The 20,090-nt window shown below is 41.9% G+C and overlaps 1 protein-coding gene across 1 annotated transcript in view; it reads right to left on the minus strand.

Annotated features, from left to right (window-relative positions):
- Positions 1–6,126: 6,126 nt before the first annotated feature.
- Positions 6,127–20,090, minus strand: part of mdga1 (MAM domain containing glycosylphosphatidylinositol anchor 1) — a gene marked incomplete at its 3' end in the record, with an annotated part of 163,346 nt that continues 149,382 nt past the window's right edge. The window contains exons 17-18 of the mRNA XM_084541498.1: positions 11,488–11,596; positions 6,127–6,212 (exon numbers count right to left, since the gene is read on the minus strand). Of these exons, the coding sequence (XP_084397624.1) occupies positions 6,127–6,212; positions 11,488–11,596 (195 nt within the window). The remainder of the gene's footprint in view (positions 6,213–11,487; positions 11,597–20,090) is intronic.

A 20,090-nucleotide genomic window follows, 5' to 3' on the forward strand; every position in this document is an offset into this window, starting at 1 on the left:
CTTTTGTTTTCCAGCATGAAATATATTATTTATTACGTTTTGACTGAAAAGCACTAGAAAAACACCACTTTCAAAGCCAGTGCCATGCATACACTCAAGCTGATTTCTTATCTTAAAGAGACCAAGGTTTCATTCATTCATTCATCTGCAGTAACTGCTTGTCCTGTGAGGGGTCGCGGGGAGGGGGAGTTTATCCCTGCTGTCATTGGGCGAGAGGCGGGGTGAGACCAAGGTTTATAAAAGGTTTTAGTTTCTTGAGCTTGTGGGCGTTTCCACATCTTCACATAGGCATTCACTTTGCAATGGGGTTGTCTTGCTGAGAATTTGCAGAGAAAATTGAAAGGTTATTAGTCCCGAAACAGGAGGAAAAGGCCAGCTGGGTTCTACGTCAAGAGGGGAATCTGCCTACCAGCAAATGACTATTTGCTAGAATTGACAAACCAGATGTGAGATTTAGCTTCAAAATTAGCGTAAAGCATAGCCCTATTTATACGTTTCCTGTATTTCAGATATCAGTTATCAGAGCATGCTGGCATTTTTGTTTCACTACTGAATGGATAAAATCGTTATTTTTTATTTAAAATTATTATTTCATCTCTAATAAATCTGTCCTGACTATTTCTTTAAAGTATATTCCCTTTACATTCAAGAGCCACGGAAGCAACGAATGATGATGAGTACACCTATTTGTTTCATTCATGTTTATTTATACCTTTCAGACTCGTATTTCAAACATATTTTTCTCTAAAATACATGACAGAAATGTACAACACACAGTGCTGTTTGCTACCCTTCTCCCCGGTCTTTCACACCTTTTGTTCTGAAAAGGGATCAATATGTTGCCTGCTGTAAATCCTGACGGTCAACACGTGTACTACCACTGTGAACGGTGCACTATTTCCCAAAACTCACTTAATGAGAAGACAATGGTTGTCACGGTTGGGTTACAACAGTCAGGTGATTCCTATAAAGGTAACTTATAAGATTATAAGGCTCAGCGCTTTGAAGCTGCTTGCTGTGCTGCCACAGGAAACTACACATATCAGAAAGTCCACTGGGATTCAGGAACTAGTGCACCTCCAAGATGTGTGCGTCAGCAAGATGTTGATCAGTTCTGATTTGTTGATTTTTGTAAGACCGCATATTCAACCAAGAGTTTGAGTAAAGCAAATTAACACCGTCTCTTGAGGAATCAGACAAGGGCCACAGTATTCAGTGGATAAAGTTCATTCTGGTTTGTGAACCAAAAACTGAATAGCCTCATAATGTTTTAAGTAACATTAAAACATTACAACAAGGAAAGAGTTACTCTGGAGTGTTACCAGCACCACTCAGATGCTGACTGCTTCATATTGTCATTCCCATAAAAAAAGAAAACAACTTCCGAATGTATGCTTCACTTTATTTTCTGTTTCCAGGAGGAAAACTATCGCCACCCAGTTGCTCTGCGCACTGGCAGCTTTTACAGTTAAGGTTGAGGGGGGGCACAGAGGCTGAGTACTTCACATTCAATCCCTTCCCTTTTAATTTCAAGACAAAAGAGAAAGTGTACAGGAGGTGGAAGATTAACAGTCAGTTTGTCATTCCAGTTTGTTATTATTTTTCTGCATATAGTCACAGGGATCTCTGTGTGAGCGGCTGTCTGTCTGTCTGTCTGTCTGTCTGTGTGGTACATGTTCAGCTCTGCGATGGTAAACAGATGAATGTGAACGCTGCGAACACCAAGTGGAAATGAACATTTAATTCACACAAACAAGACGCTAAAACTCTGTAAGAGTGTTACCAGATGGGAATTGAAGAAATATCGTACTGTCGCATTAAAATGATCATATTTTGACCCAAACTATAATATGCACTAACACAACTTGAAAAAAAGCACAGACTAATACAGTGCACTTGAAATCAAAGCTATTCTATGTGCATGGAACTGCATTAACCTAAGGAATAAACACGGAGGCTTGGCCATTTGAATGAAGCAGCTGCTTTATTCATTATCAAGTCAAATGACAAACTATTGTATATTTGCCCTTTTATATCGTATAGGCCCTGAAGCTATCAAATAAATACAATAATTATCGTATATCTGGCAACACTGCTATGTAATCTTAGGAAGACTACTCTGGTGTTTCACTGCCTCGAACCTACACTACGTCAGAGAGCTGCACTTGAAATAGATTTTGGAATGGACTCAGATACTTTTAGATACTGCCTGGTCAGATTAAGTTGTTCAAACAATTTTCATCACGAGTTCACGTGGTAAACATTTGATTGGTTGTCTTTGGTTTGGTTTTATGAAAACAACTTGAGACTTCTACACTGTTACACTGCTTTTTCCATTTAGACAACCCATCACCATCCTGAGACAGCATCACGTTCTCAAATCTGCTACAGCCAAATAACAAGGCTGCTACTAATGACTGTACTGAAGTTGAATTTAAATGTTAAGGTCAAATATGTTTTGATGGACCTTTAACATTCGAAGGTTCATCAGAAATCTGGTGCTGACAGTAAGTCACCCACAATTCTAGATGATTGTGTTCTAACACACAATCTCACCATCTGTATGATGACCAGCATGTTTCATATGTCGGTTTGTTACCTAGGACAGATGCTTATTCAGAAAATGCTTCTCTTTGCTTCAATTCTCATTTTATTGACAGATGTTAGGAACAAATAAAGCTGTTATACTGTATTGAAAATCACTCGAATTGTAAGTGATACCTTCAGCATGTGACTTTATTATGGAAGATATATGCAGACCTTACTTTGTATCTGTCCTAGATACGATATGACCAAAAGAACTTGTTGCTACAGTTGTGAATACATCAGAACCTTTGCTGAAATGGTTTCTATTGAGACAGATCGAAAATAAATGACAAAGCCTTCATTTACATTCTGTTAAACGCAACGCTTCCCATTTGGAAGGCATTATATTCAAGAACTGCTCGTGATTACGTGATTAAGTCGATTGTTGTAGTATGCCACTTCGGAAAAATTATTGTGTTAATGAATGTTTGGATTATCAAATATTTCACTGCCATATAAGAGTATATGGAAACAGTATAGATTTTAAATGACAATGCTAAAGCTTAGTGATGGGTCAGAAGGATTGTATTTGCACATATATGTTGTTCTTAGACAGTCTGTTCTTATCTGAGCGCATTAATATACTGTGTTCTCCTTTAAACTTGACGTATGAGTCGTCGTACAACGACAAATGAAAAAGTACAGAAGTGTCTTTGTGAGAATTATGACAAAGGTACACACAGTGCTTTGTAAGATTCCCATTCTTCATTTGCGGATGTTCACATGTTCATATCCAATGATGACAATGGGAGCGTTGCACCTGCCATTGAAATATGAAGCAATACGAGAGATGATCTGACAGTCAGCATGATGAAATGCCATGCACATCAATGCTTAATAATATTTCTAAAATGTATTACTACTGCATGGGTAGTGACCTAAGGTGCACTGCTGTTATGCAGGTTAATGCGTATGATATTGTACAACTTAAGCTGATATAAGTACCACACGTCGCCACTTCCCTTAGTCATAAGGGTGCAGGGACTGGAGGCATAGCGATCAATGTCTAAAAAAACAAACACGTTTTACTATACTGTGTTTGTCGGGAAATGACGGCCATTTTGAAGACATTATTAGAAGCTGAAATATTGCAGGCCTCCTGCAGACTTAACAATTTACATGAGAGCATGTCACTAGAATACGTCCATGTGTAGCCTCCCATCAGGTGCGCTTATCATATCAAAGAAAATGTACGACAGGGATAAAGCTAAGATACAGGGAGCGTTCTTGCAATTTTAAAGGTTTGCTTGCGGTACGTTTCCAGGTTCGTACGATGCTCTACCGTTATGTGGCTTTTCACAGATTTGTCCAACACACTTTGCACAACTTTGCAGCAATTAGAGATGTTCAACACATAACCTGCGCAGGCATGTCACTTAACACCCACACCGGACCGGGCAAGTCAAATAGGCACATCATGTCTGCATGTCATGTACTACTAATGATTGAATAGAAACAACAATACAATTTGTACTGACTACAATACAGAAAATAAACATGAAACGGAAAAATACAACAATCAACTCAATGTGACATGGCACAGACAAAAAGTGATTTAGATGTAATACATGGTAATGAAGGGGAGCTGTGTACATAAGCAAATTGGAAGCAGTGTGACTGGTCAGTGAGTTGTTTTTGGAAAGCATTATGCAACAAAATGCGAAACATATTTAACTGATTAGAGCAGGAATTCTGCGACGTACATGAACAGGGATAGCACTGAGAACTAATAAGAGATGAGTCAAGCACCCATTATGACATGTTATGGACACTGTGTTGTTTTTTCTTCACTGCATGAACTCCTTTCTTAAATGCAATCAAAAACAAATGTAACTAGATCTATAGATATGAGTATTGCTTAGCTTTAACAATCATATCTACGGGGTTATGGATGCGGTTTACATGACGGACATTCAACAATAATCAAACAATGACAACGAATCTGATATGCGACCCACACTGCACACATGGCAGACACTGACAATCGTCTTTCGCTCAGCGGCGTATGGGAAATCCATACGTGACATTCAGTAACCTGTGGAGAGAAAAGTGCTGAAACTTACTCCAGGCGCTTTTCTGCTTACCGTACCACCCCATGACTGAGACAGGCCTGGCTGTCCTATCTGACATCTGAGTCTCATGTCAAGTGACAGGAAGTTTCTGCAAATGGGGGCAGATATGTGGAAGATGCATCTACCATCCATGGCTCCCCCCTTGTGTTATTCAGGCAGTGGGCGAGCTGAGGGGCTCACAGGTGCCAGCGATGAGTTTGTATATGTCATATGTTTTTTGTTTGTTTGTTCAGTATTGTGTGTGTGAAGATAAGTTGAGGTTTCTGCCCAAATGGCTGGGGTCATCTTTGCATTACCCTCCACATGCTATGCTCAGGTTCCAGATCACAAATCGCCCCCTCTGCCTGTCATAAATAGTAATACTTTATTACCCACTGCCCTTGACCCATGTGACGCCATAATGGAACAAAAAAATTTAAAATATCAAAAACATTGAATAGGTCTGACAAATCGCAACATCACATAATAAGTAGAATAAAACCCAAAGGAACAGCAGAGGTTGTATAAACGTTGTGCTTCTTTAATTTCACTTTGTAAAGTTCTCCACTGTCCTAGTTGTGTTTTAGTTTAAACTTTGTTATATTTAATATATATATATATATATATATATATGTAGAGAGATAAATGTACACGTATACTCCGCACTGAGGTTCGTCTCTTGTGGCAAGCAGAGAGGCTACCAGGGGCAACCTTCTTTTATCCTCCGTTTCTGGGTCGTCCTTTCGCCGACCATTCATTTGTTTATTCATTCATTCATTCATCAGTTCATTTCATCTGTCTTTGTCATTCCGCAGCTCCCAGGGTCCCAAAGGCTGGGACGGGAAGGAGACGAGACGGTCTTTGCGAAAAAGTTCTCCTTATTTCTTTACCACTTCCTGTCTCTCTGTGTGTCTTTCCTTTCTCTTTCCCTCGTTCACTTTCTTCCTGGAATCCCTGCTCCCTCATTTTATTCCCTCAGGTCCTTTGTCATCTTTGGTAGAGTGTCCGACACTTTGGTGTGTCTGGGGAATAGGGTGGAGGGGCCGTCAAGGATAGCGGTTCAGGGGAGTGGAGATACACGAAGGGTGCACGCATGGACGGGGGGAGGTTGATGAAGAAGAAGAGGGAAGGGGCGTGACACGTGACAAAGGAGAGGCTGTCAAGTTTGACTGCCATAGATGATTAAGTAGGTTAACCTTAAATACAGCATCAGCTGGTTACACTGAGTGTTTGAAATGGGAGGGGGGGTATTCAAAGAAAGCAGAGGACGAGAAACTCGCCAACAACTTCGTGCCTCTTTTTACCTAAGCGAGGGACATGGAATCGATGCACGGAGGATAGAAAGACAATAAGTGAAGAGGACAGACAGGTGAGGAGACAGGTACCCAGAAGAAACAACAGGGAGACGGGTTGAGAGAGAAGTAAAAGAGCGCAAGTCAGGGCAGTGTCTGTCAGCGCAGACAGGCGGTGTCGCCGTGGGAAGTGCTCATCATCTGTACAGTAGCAAGAGGAGGCAGGAGAGGCCAAAGGTCAGCCAGGTGGCCAACGGGAGCGAGTGCGACCCTCCAATCAGCACTACGGAAACAAAAGACAGCCATATTAGTTCATGTACAAGCAATATGTACTCACAGACATTTTTTTCTGCGATTCATTTATTGATGTGAACCATTACTTTGCACAGACGCCAGTCCTTGATCAGCAGTTACAGCACATGTAGATTACTCACTCTATACCAGATGTGGCTTTGTAGTACAGTCCTATAATTAGTGTCACGCTGTGCGAAAGTCTAGCAGTGGCAATTATTATTATTTTTTTTTTACTCATGACTTATTTTCCTCAGCCTGCGGGCGGGAAATGAAAAATATTGCTGCCAGTGATATCTCGCTTTGCACGTACTGTATGGATGTCAGGGTTCAGAAGTTGTTCAGGGTTGAATAAACAGCTGAGAGGGAAAGAGGCCACTCACTCGAATTTAAAAACCTAAGTGGACACTTGATATAGTAATCCATTTATTATTGATAACACCCATGGCCTGACAATAAAAAATGCATTCAACTCAGCCATCGAAGGTCTAAAAGATGACTTTTTAAATGTCCCATCCGTTTATAAAAGTCAGCCATGATCCTAAAGCACAGAATAAGTAAATGCATGTGCTCTGTGTTTTTTTATCCATTTGGCCTGAGCCTGTTTTAATTGTGTCAGCAGAGAAAAGGGAGTTTCTTAACGAGAAACACCATTTGAACAATGTCAGACCACGTTACCAATGTTGCATCTTATGGTTTCACACGGAGAAATGAAAAAGAGACTGTCAGGGAGGAAAGAACAGGTTGTGTGGAAAAGAAAAGATGAGGATACAGATAGAGCCGTGGATGAGGGGGCGGATGAGTAAACAAGATATTCGCCATTGAGATCCCACACGTTGCCGTGACAGCTTTGAAATTTTAATGAGGGAAAAAAGTTACGATTGATGTCATCACCAATATCTGATGGATTTATTTATTTATTTATTTTGTGCAGTTTTATTACGGCTGTTCATCCGCAGCTGGAAGATACAGCAGATACGCATCTCTTACATGGCGTAATTGGATTGTTTAGAACTCATTTGCAGGTGAAAACTGGCACTTTGCATACTTCAAAAACTACACTCTCTTAAATAAGCGGCGTATGAAAACACACCCGTCCTCCTCTTTTGCATGGGCACAGTGTACTCTCTCGCAGAAATTACAAATGCAAGCTGCTCAAACACTGTCTCATAAATAAAAAAGTAGGTATTGTATTAAATAGATCAATATGATTTCATATCAAGGGTCCTTCCTCCAGGCAGAAAATCAATATTTATAACAAAGCTTGGATCTGAATGCTGCAGACCTACACACACATACACATTTCAGTGGTACAGTACGCTGGCAGCAAATTGAAATGGAACATCCTGTTTTACATATCTCTGTCTGCCTTACTGTGTCTGTCCTGTCCAACCCTCCCTGCTCTTTCTCGCTCGCACTCATTCGTTCACTCTCTCCACACGCACAAGGTCCTGTGCAGCAGTAGCAGCTAGTAGGTTTATTTCAGCTGATGTGTAAATACAGGCTCCTATACATCATCTGTTCTCTCATGGAATCAAGATGGGGTTAAATGAAATAATGGATTGCTGCAACGGACAAGCAGTCACGTTGTGTGTGCATGCTTTGTTGTGGCCGGTTCCGTGCCTGTAATAACACGGACATCCATTTTAATCTACTCCCTGAGCTTCTGAATCTGGTTCTCTGTGCCGCACATGGGATCGAACAAACAACAAATCACTGTCTGTGAAACTGCACCATTTAAAAAAGGCCTTGCAACCTGCCTCCACCTGCTTTTATTACAGCTGATAAAGCTTTACAACATTTCACTAACCAGGTTGCTGCAAATCCACTAAGTATTATTAAGTAAGTCGAGCAAGTAGGTTTTTACGTGTTGTCCAAACCACCCTTCTGGAAGTGAAAACAAGGGTGGGCAAAAAGCTTGTTCCTTGTCAGCCATTATCAAGTGTACGTGTACACAACGGCCCCAGCAGATGATCTGTGAAACTCACCTTTTTGCAGCAACTTTTTTACAAATTTACGCTCATTTCAGTGAAACCGGGATCAATCTCAGTTTCTGACTGTCCACGCCAATACCCATCAGATCCTTCTGAGCTACGCTTGGACTTACATTTGAGCTGGTTGTATGTAAATAAAACAGATTAAGCTACAGATGGGTGACAGAGGGATGTGAGGGGATCTGGTGTCTGTGGGGGCATTTTGCCTGCACAGTTTGTGTCCCCTTTGAGGGAAGGTTAATGCAGATCAATGCAGAGTTGTTATGTGTTGAAACATGTCTTTCATGATCACAATAGCCTATTCATAGGGTACTACACGGCTGATGAGTATGAAAATGATGTGATTTGCAGGCACTGGAAATTTTGGACCAACGTGTTGTGCATCATCATCTAAACACAAGATATGACACGTGTAGCTTTTGGAAGAGCCTTCAATACAGTTTCCAAGCTTTACAGAATTAGACTTTCAGTTTATAGAACTGAAAGCCTAATTCTGGCAGCACGTGGAGGCTGAACACCTCCATTTATTTTTTGTTTTTTTGTCCTTCTATCTTTTTCTCACTTCTCTGTTTCATACTCCATGCTCCGTCTCTGTGGTTCACATAATATGAAGCAAGGGCTCAGCGTGACAGAAGAGAAGTAAAGAGGACACAAAACAGTACGAGACAAGCACACCTTCCACCTCCTCCTTTCCTCTCCTGCAAACACACATTTGAGCCAGGTGCGGCTCTGTGATTTGTGCAGGTGGAGCTGCACCAAACACGTCGGAGGCAATCATCCTTCATTTAGGATACCAGTCCCCATGTGCGTGCACATAGTTAACCCGGAGTAAATGTGTGCACATGTGTACGTGAGAATGGTTCTGCTGCAAGTGCTAGTCAAAAACTTGTGTGCATCCCTGCATGCATATACTGTAAGGTGTTACACGTTCGGTAAATATCCACTGAAGATACTTGCGCATGGGTGCACATGCTGTGTGTATCAGAGAGTGTGTGTGCACTTTGTGTATTTTTATGAGAGAGATGCATGGATGTGGTGCTGGCACCTGCCTTCTTCCACATCAGCGAGGCGCAAGGAGCCGCAAGGAGCCGCAGCAAATCATAGTGATTCTAGCCTTTCTAAAATTACACCTGTGTAAAAAATGTCCTTGTAGGACACTGTTATACTGTATGAGATCATGTGCACCTTGAATTCAATTTATTTGATTCAATTTAATTGTTGTAATCCTTCTCTGATCATCAGTTTACCTCACCAAACGCATGAAGAAGAAAATCTGTACTCAAGACAGATGCATTATGTTTCTGTTCAGTCGCCTGCCTGATAATTACACATCTGTCTGCGCTGTATGCCTCTGCCTGCACAAAACCTGCAGGACACACGTGCACACGCGCACACCCGGGAAGCTCAAGAGCTTTCCTCTTCCTGTTTATGCCTTCATCCATTATTCACTCCATCCGTCAGTGTTGTTGCATGCATATATGTGTGAAATTGCACCACACATCCAAGCGCAGGCATCCCACATTGGGGTTTTGAGGAGGTAAAAGAAGGCTGTTAATAATTCAACGCGTTTTTTTTTTTTTTTTTGCTGTTTTGTGTTGTTTTCACAGCTCTAATATTTTCTTTGTGCTAAATCCTTGCAAAACTTATCATGACAATCATAAAGCCTAACGTGTTGTGCTAATAGTCTCTGCAACGCATGTATGGCATGTTCTGTGTGCTGTTTCCCTCCTGTTTCGCTCTGTGAGTTTTTTCTTGTTTGTTTGCTTTTTCCCTACGTCTTGTCACTTGTTTTTCTGAATTAATGTTGCTGTAGCAAATACACGGTAAAGTCATTTGATGCAAATTTTCGAGGATGACAGCAAACTGTGTCCCAAATCAGTACAAATCCAAAACTTCGACGTACTCAAAATGACGACATTATACAGTAAAATAAATAAATAACAGGAAGTCAAACCCACTGGTTGTCCAATCCACCCACGCTGTTGCACATGTCTGATTCTTATTCAGTTACACGCTTTTAGTTTTTCGCATGTTTCATGTACAACAACAAGAGAATGTAATGAAAACTAATACGAGAAGTTAATGATGTCAATATGCTTGTGTGTGTGTGTGTGTGTGTGTGTGTGTGATGTGGATGTGGACAGCTTGGCTTGCAGAAGGCAGCTCTCACTATTCCTAAACTGCTGGCAGGTTCTTGGATACTCATTTGGTTCTTGAATCCATTTCTATCCATCTCTTTCCCTCCGTCTCTCTCTCTCTCTCTCTCTCTCTCTCTCTCTCTCCCTCTCTCTCTCTGTCACACACACACACACACACACACACACCAAACCAATAATTTCTTTCTGTCAGGATCACCTTCAAGGCAAAGTGGCCCCTGAAAAATAGTATATGTAAGTAAGCAAATTGCATCCGGGTGAATTAGCATGCAAGCACAAGTGGTATGGAGAAATTTGTTGTAGTTTATGGCGCGTAAACATCATCCCCTGTTCTCCTTACGTCGCTGATTTTCCGGCACTCATGCTCTTTTTCTCTAAAATGTTCATATCGCACACGTTTTCTGTTACATCGCCCTCTCTCTCTCTCTCTCTCTCTAAAGAGAGTAAATAACAGAAGCTTTTAACGACAACGGAGAGAGTCCGGTGGTACACGGGTAATAAATGGTGGATGAGAACAGAAAGTAAAAGGAAAAGAGAGGATATAATGAAGGTGTGTGTGAAGGAGGCAGCAGCGGGGGTGTGGTGTGGCAAGTTAGAGAGTGAAACTACAGAGGGGAAAGTGAAGTTAATGAAACAACAGAGGGCAGAGGAAGGACCACAAATGACGACGCGGCTTCCAGCCCGCCTCCATGCCGGTGCCCCGTGGTGTCCACATGTCTCTGTGCAGCCCCCGCAAACACAATATTTTCTCTGTGTTATATTCCCGATCCTCCCAAACACGAAACCTAATCGACGTTTCGTTCTCATCCTCATAGCGCTTTGAAAATATGGTCTCTACAGTGATTCCCTTCTCTGCTGCCCGACCCCCCCGAAATAATTTATTGTCAGCTGAAATCAATTCAGCTCTACTCAATTTATCTCTGCTTCAGCTTCTTTGCAAGTGTTTTATTGACATGTTTGCCGAAAACTAAAAAAAAAAACCTTTAAGGATTTTGATTTTGATTTCAGTTCTTCACACACAGAGGACGTAATTCACAGACCTTTCTATTTGTTGTCCTGGCTGTTAACGTGCATTTCCACACACACAGATTGCCATATTCTATCTTACCTGTCTTACCTGCGTTGGCTACAGTGTTCTCTTGTTTGCACTTCCCTAGGGTGATGGATACGTCATCAATGGCAATATCCCCTTCATAACCCTGGCCTCGCATTCCTTCGAAAACAATCTGTTAGGGAAACAAGGACAGAGACGCATAGATACTGGGTGAGCGCGTTTGATGCAGGAAACACAGCCAGAGCTCCACTGGAACTAAAATGAATGAGGAATTTTACTTCTAATAAAAATGCAGTTGTCAAGTCCTGTAAGCAAGAAGATGTGTAGTAATAAACTAATTTAAAAACGCATCAAATGAATAAATGAATAATATAACCCATAATGCCGACGGATAGATTACACACACAGATTTATGCACAAACAACACAAAAAACCTACATGCATATTATAGTTTTCTTTAGTATTCTTTTATATATTTATATATTTAGTAGTAGTAATAGTAGTCCTTGTCCCGTAATCATTTGTAGACCACGTCAGCTAAACTAAACAGGGGACTCATCTGAAAACTTTGCAGGCGGCTTCCCCATTTTAGCCACCAGCCATCTGGTTTTGACTGACAGCCTAATTACTGTGGTGTACCAAGGCACCAAAAGCCCACTGCACCTAGCTAATCAAAAACCAAGCGTATTCTGTCGGGCATCTGAAGAGGGGGAAAGCAAATAAACAGGGAAACTTTGTGGCTTCAAAATAACAACGAAAGCAACTCTCACGACTGCAGCTGGTGCTTCATGACGCTTAGTTCCAGATATGCTAGCCAGAGTGCTTGCCATGTAATCATGTCTGAGGGACTGTCAATTTGACGGTAACAGTGCAGTATTTGATCTGTTAAGTGCTTCCAACATGTCCTCGTACATGCAGCAATATTCTCTGCTCCATCTGCCAAGAAGCCTTTCAGCAAGGCATTTAACCCTTTAGTTAAATCCAAAAGAACAGAGAGGGGGAGCATGTGCTCCTGTGTGCATGCATGCTGATGGATAAAGTGCCTGCACTCGGCCTGCATACTATGTCTGTATACCTACCGGTTAACGAGAGCGAGCAGGTGCAAGCGTGGAGGGGTGGCAAATACGCATGACTGGCCTGACGTTAAAAACCTCCATCTGTTAACGCCAACATGCTGTGGTTAGAGTATTAGCAGAGCGGCGCGGCCATCAATTTGTGTGTAAATATATCCAGCCGGAGCAAGAGTGGGTTCGATTAACCCAGTTCTGACCCACCAAGAAGAAAAGCCTGACCCGACCCCATATGTTCTCTGAGTAAATGAGAGGTGGAGAATGGTGGAGCAAACGCTGTGGCAACCGTATCTGTTCGCTGGGGCATTCCATTACCTGTGTTCTAATCCCTCAGTGTTGTCCTGATTGTGCCCAACAGCAATGTCAAGTTGAAGTATCAAACAGAAATCCACGGGGGACATACCAGAGCCTATTTATTGGCATAGACAAGGGGCAGCATGGCTATTAGCATGTGATGTCATTTCTTTGGTTCACCTCAGCACTGCATTTAAGAAGACATTGAAAAGGTCCCTCATTTAATTTGATCAATCTTTGACATAATTTGCTATATGTCCTAATTGAGGGTCGCTGAACATTTGTTAGGGGCGGCACAGTGGTGTGGTGGTTAGCACCGATGTGTCTGCGTGGGTTCTCTCCGGGTACTCCGGCTTCCTCCCAAAATCCAAAGACATGCTCATTAGGTTAATTGGTGATTCTAAATTGGCCGTAGGTGTGAATGCGAGAGTGAATGGTTGTCCGTCTCTCTGTGTTAGCCCTGCGATAGACTGGAGACCTGTCCAGGGTGTACCCTGCCTCTCACCCAGTGACAGCTGGGATAGGCTCCAGTCCCTCTGTGACCCTTCAGAGGACAAGGGATTACAGAAAACGAATGAATGAATCAACATTTATTAACTGCTCACTATTCAATACTAGCATGTTATAACTTAAGATGTTGCCCGACTCTTCTCCTAAGTTCTTGCAATATATATACAGGCACTCTAAACTATTTTCTTTCCCTCCTCTCCAAACACAAAGTCCATTCAATTACATTCACAAAGGGGATGGAAACACAAGAGCAGTACCATCTCTCCTCCATTTACTTTCTAATTTAGTCCCAGAATGAGCGGTCTTCTTTGAATGAATAAATACAATTATTAGGAGAAACCTTGAAGCAGATTGTCTGGTGTTGAGGGAAAACGAAAAGAAAATCCAGCAGCACAAGTGGGACGGGTTTAGCCGGCCGGCTCATTTGTGGGAAGAGGTTATTTGATTTGTTAGGAGGAGTGGGAGCTGTGAGGGGAAATTCAGAGGTGGTGGAGGGAAGAGGCTAATTGGTCAAAAGGCCATGGTCCTCTAATTTATAAACGCTGCGATGCCGTTTCTTCACAGTGTGGAAAGAAGCACTTTTTTAGGTGCACGCTATAGGATGGCAATTTTCACAAATGCGTACAAACACACCTCACATGTATACCTGCGAGTGTACCTGCAGTGAACAAGACACCAGCTTGTTGTGTAATTAGAGGCAATGAGAAAAATAATTGAGGGAAGGAAACCCAGACACTAATTCTGGCCTTGACACACAAAAACACAGAACACAATAGTTTCCTCAACGACATCAATCTGAATTGATGGACCAATTGCACCAAGCAATACAATAGATACAATATAATGTAAAAATAATGATTTCATGTGTTTATTTTTCTGGAAGAGGCTCAGACGAATAGGCCTGTGCCCTTTAACTGAATGTTCCACTGCTGAACGAGCAGGCTGAAGTGTGAGTCGCCTGCACCAACACACTTCACGGCTAGGCACTGTGCTGAGGTGAAGAATATCTCAGAGGTTCTCAACCTTGAGAGCGGCAAGGTTGCTAGATTCACAACCTCTGAATATTTTTAGGACTACAGTGTACTGATCTTAGTACGGCACTGAATATTCGTCATAAAATAAAATATCTAGAGGACAATTTATTCCATCTTTTTATATAACGCACTCAACAGATGCTTTTGTAATTCCACATAAAACAATTTGGACAACTTTTTAAGTGCTGGGGTCATGAGATTGTGAGATGTAAAAATGGGGTCATGGGCCCTAAAAGGCTCTTGTTATATACTGTATAATGCATGTGATATTTAACTTTGACATTTACCATTAACCAAATACTCCAAAATGGCCTCACTCTGTTTCAGAAAGATGAACTACAAAAATCACCTTTTGAGAAGCTGGGTAGAAACCTCTCAATTCCCAGGTCTCGTCACGACGCTGCGCAGTGTGTGACGCAGGGAGTGGGTGAGAAGAACCCTGACTTAAACAGACGTGTGTATGTGTGACTGCAGGATCAAAGGGTGTACAGTAAAGTGTCAGGCCGGAGTTGTGAGTGTGTCGTTTTGTCGAGGCTTGTAACCTTTAATGTTCCCATTGATGTGCTATCCACATACCAGAGGGGACACGGCCATGTGTGTGAGAGAGAGAGACGTGCAGACACGGCTTTGAAATACCAGCACAGAAAGAAGATGGTGTAGTGTGAGGCACATGAATGTGGGTTGGCCTGGTTTCCAACAAGCCCCCCAGGTATCGAGACACTGCGAGGAGCACAGATGGCCTCTAGGTAATCCGCAGAGGGGTGAGTGGGAACACAAATAATCTGCTACAACATGTTACCTTGTCTTGTTACTCCATTGATTTTGTGTTTACACATTATCTCTGTATCCTGTTGGTAACAATGAACAACATGCATCAAGATCAATTCAGAGTAATGTGATTGCAAGCTTTCTGAGGTGACACAAACACAATAAAAGGGAGCAATTATTATACAAATATGAAGAGTTTTTTATGTATGTGGCCATCATCAGAGTTTTTATGTAATGTCTCCGAATAAAGAGCAGCAAAGCTCCTAAAATGAAAGTTCACATTACACGAATTTATGACTTGGATATACTCAGCCAGTAATAATCATGGCCAGCAGGCTGTAAACAATTTAAATTCTAATGCTTTCTTATCGGTTAGCTCTGCCACTGTTTACAATAAAAGCCTTGTTATAAAATGCTAGCCAATGGCTGAGCTGCTGCCGCCGCCGCTGCTGCTTGCTTTAGAGAAGCAGGAAGGAAAGCTGTTCTCACAGACATCATTACTTTTGTTGGATGGAGCACAAAGAAGAAATGCGGAGACGAGTGGCAGCACCTCAAAGGCCTGCGGTGTGCGCAGTCAGTGAGCTGTGCGCGGGGCTAGAAAGTTTGTGTTCTCCACGGACATGCTCCTAACACGAAGCGGGAATTAAACGAGCGCCAATATGCAGCCGCTCCTGCACTCATGCGGAAACAAATAACATCTACTTCAACAGCCACCACTTGGAGTTCAAGTGAACTGGAAAATAATATAAATGTTGCTCAGAGGGAAAATCTGACATGATAATGGACTAAACGCGGCCAATACGCTTTAATTTTCTTTATTAAACAGATTAATGGTTTCTTCTGTAGAGAAGAAGAATTAACACTTAAATGCAAAGTGACAGGAACAGACATAGATAGTACTACAGTCTACAGTTCAGCAGATTCACAAGCCTCTTCAGAACTAAACTGATCCCACTCTGTTTTAATTAGCAATGGGAAATATTATTTTTTTTTGTAACTGATATTAACATTTATCCGACATCACAACTTCTCTGAAGATCTTAAGAGTTAGACACAGTGAGATAACATATGTAGAGAGGATGGGACTGAAATCCAAGAGGGAAACAAGGGGGATAAGCAGTGCTCCACTAAGCATCCCAGTAAATAATAACACTGAACCAGAATGAACAAAAGCAGGATGTCCCCCTAATTGGAACGCAGCCATCGTGATCACACCTGTGCTTTCCCCACTGTGAGTATTTAAGACGTCTGCTGTGGAAAAATGTATACTAGAGACACTCAACAGAGAGAGAGACCAAACTGAATAGAAAAACTAAAGGACAGCAACGACACTGAAACAAAAGAAGTACAATAAAACAATATGATCTCCATCTGAGAGGCAAACATAAAACTGCAGGCTGAAGTCAAAATATGGGAAGTCTTTATAAGAAAAAAGCTGTGAGAGTCAGTTCCTCATCCATTTGCAAGTTTGCTTTCCCTCAAGTTGCATAAACTTAGAGTCTTTAAACAACAAATGCACCTGACCAGTACTTGGAGCAGACTTATTTTGCACTGAAAATAAAAACGGACTCTGTTTGGATAAAGTTGCCAAAGGCTGCCAGTCCTTGCATCATATCCTTGTGAAGCACAGCAATGCCCAGATACTGCCAAAAATAAACAACAAACAATGCACACATCACCTTTAGCGGTCGCTTCCTCCTTTGTACACGCCGCTGCCCTGAGCTTACCGAGCAGTCAAGACGATGGCAATCGGCAAAATAAACTTAACAGAGTCATTCTTCACAATTTCAACTTGTAGAAAAGAAGCTAAACACCAGCTTAACGGCACCAATTGTGTCAGGTAATTCCCACTGTCAACAACAGACAGCTCAATCATTAATATCGATTGTGAGGAAACCAGCACTCTCCAGAGACAGACGGTGAGAGAGGATGAGAGTGGGGGAAGACAGCAATGTTGGAGGAACAACAGCAACTTGGAGGGCTAGACTGACCCCCTAGGGTGGTAGTGGGTGAAAATTTGTTGTTGACCCCATCTGTACATTATTATTTGCACCCCACAATCTAGTTGACCATCAATGAATTGGTTAATGGAAAAGTAATTTATATTTCTTTAAGTGGTTAATCATCTTCATCTTCTTCTGTAACTGCTTGTTCCTGTGAAGGGTCGCGGGGTCTGCTGGAGCCCATCCCAGCTGTCATCGGGCGAGAGGCGGGGGTACACCCTGGACAGGTCGCCAGTCTATCTCAGGGCTAACACAGAGAGACAGACAACGATTCACACTCTCATGCACACCTACGGCCAATTTAGAATCACCACTGAACCTAACCAGCATGTCTTGTGGGAGGAAGCCGTAGTACCTGGAGAGAACCCATGCAGACACAGGGAGAACATGGAAACTCCACACAGAAAGGCCCATGGATTCAAACCCGGAACCTTCTTGCTGTGAGGCAACAGTGCTAACCACCACAACACTGTGCCGCCCTAGTTAATCATATGATATGATAATATTATTAAATCATATCATAAGTATTTGAAAGCAAGAATATGTTAAAAATGATGGACACTTAAAGTATTTCCTAACATTTATTATGCTGGGCAATCGGGTAGAAAATAAGGGTTTGGTATAATTGACCATGACGCTTATTTTTATTATTGGAAATAGTACTTCTGTGGAAGTTCTGCGTTGGAATAATGTGACCATGCCTGAGTTCCTGTCTCATAAATAGGCCTACTTGAATATGTTCTTAAGTAAAACTTGAAGCAGACAAGCACATTATAAACCTAAATTATTTGGGTTTTAAAACTAGATTTTGGTTCAAGATCTCTCAAATGTGACATGGAGTGACTCTGGAGCTTTTGGACCCTGTTGTCCAATTGCTAATCCAGCCTTCATGGTAACAGAGGCATTAAGCTGAAATCAAGTCAGAAGAACAGAGACCGACGCGTATGGGGTTCATATTTCATTTCATCAGGCCCTTGGAGAGCTTGACACGTAACAGAAAGTCTAAAGAAATGAGGAAAAGTATGAGAGAGAGAAACAAGTATGTTTATCAGCTCATCTCCTCTTGCTGGAGCTGGGATCAAGGCTGCATGCTTCCTACATTATTTAACAACTCTATTTTGTTACCCAGCAGTGGTTCGCATGTACGAGCGGAGCAGAGAGGTGTACCGAAGAACGGAATCCGTTAAATCTGTTAAAGTTGTTGTAAAGGTAAAAAACAATACTGTTTGCAAATGCATGACAGCTCAGTGGATTAACTGCAAATAAATCATGTGCCGAAACTTCAAATAATTACACAAAAAAATAAACTTACTGAATTCTGAGATGTTTTACTCAGCATTGCATAAATATTTCAAGGTACATTTCTGACTTTGTACTACACAGGTTAAGCGTGGCTTTAAGTTGCGGAAGCTGTGGAAGTTTCACGGGGGTAAAAGTGTATCACCACAGTGTGATAACCGCCGACCTCGTTGGAGCATGATTGAGAACCGCTACAATTTCCTAATGGAGTCAACAAGTTCCCGGGTCATGCATGAGCAAGGACACACACAAATGTGATGGAAGTCACACTCATATCCCTAACCCGTGTGATGGAGTGGGCAAATGGTGCACGTGAGCACATGAGCAAGTGCACACACAGAAAGGAGAGGCAAGAGGAAACAGCATTACACAAGGCAACCATCAGTTGCCAAGGAGACAACCCCTCTCTCGCGTGCATTCATCCATCCTGCCTCAGCTACCTTTGCCCGAGTCACGAAACAAATGGTGGTATGAATATTTAAGCTGCATTAAGTGCTTTATTGATGGCATAAACACAAAATCACATGGCTCATTCCCTCTTGTTGCGGAACGGATAGGGCTATCCCTGTGTTCTGCCTCTGTGGTAGAGTGTGTGCACGTGTTTGCGTGGTGACTGTGCACTTATGTTGATATGTCTTTGTTCCATGTCAATCTCTTTGGCTTAATATTTTCAGACTTTTGATGGTTTATGAATTTTTTTCTTTTCCCAGTTGGTCATTAACGTGAATTTTGCCTTGGTTCTCACTGGACAAGGAGGCCACTGTTTCCCATCTTAGACACTTGTCTTTAAACGCCAGTATGGCGGCTAATAAAGCAGAAAATAATCAGAATAAAAAGTTGGACATGGTGTTTGCGGGATGGGATTTTGTATGCAGTTTGGGTCATAATTAGAGTTGCATTGTGGCATAGTGGACACAAAAAGAGTGGGCCACAAATTGTGACTGGTCAATACTTTAATGCATGGATCTCTTTCACTCTCCTATTACACTCTGTCTAATTAATTTATCTGATTAACCTTCCCTTAAAATTTTAGAGGACTGATCATGACACGAAGGTTTCTAAATGAGATGTCACATGCCAGCAGTTGTCTGACATCGTAAGCACATTTTTAGTATGTTATTATGAACTAATAGAGACTCAAGTTAGGACAAAGCCTGCTATAATAGCTTGTTTTCAAACTAACACATGGTGCGCCAGCTGGTTACAAGTCTAGTGCAGACAAATGTTTTCATTATAAATTAAAGGGGGTTTGATGACAAGAGCTCTGCAGATGGAGATCTGGCCTACCTGATGATAAGGACATTATTTTTGTCATTCATGAATCAGCTCATTTAATGGCAGAGAATAATGGAACCATTGAGGCGGAACATTTTTCATATTGTACGTGAATGACTCAACAGTAAAGACATGCCTGATTAACAGTCGCAGCAGGTGTTGATCACGGGATCTCATGTGACATTCCTGAACTGCCTCGCCGATAAGAGCGCGAGTAATTCTGAAGGACAAAGAAAAGATGTCAAAAACGAGCACTCCCGGAAAAGGTCGGCCTCTAGCTGTTGTGGCTGGGGAAAAGGAAAGAGCTGCCATGACTTCTAAAGTCTTTGTTTGTCCAGAGACAGAACTGCTTTGGCTGAATGACTTCTACAAAAATTCCGGGAGTGCCGTATCTGTCCATCCACGCTCGCCCG

This window comes from Chelon labrosus (assembly GCF_963514085.1).
Source record: "Chelon labrosus genome assembly, chromosome: 3".
NCBI lineage: Eukaryota > Metazoa > Chordata > Actinopteri > Mugiliformes > Mugilidae > Chelon > Chelon labrosus.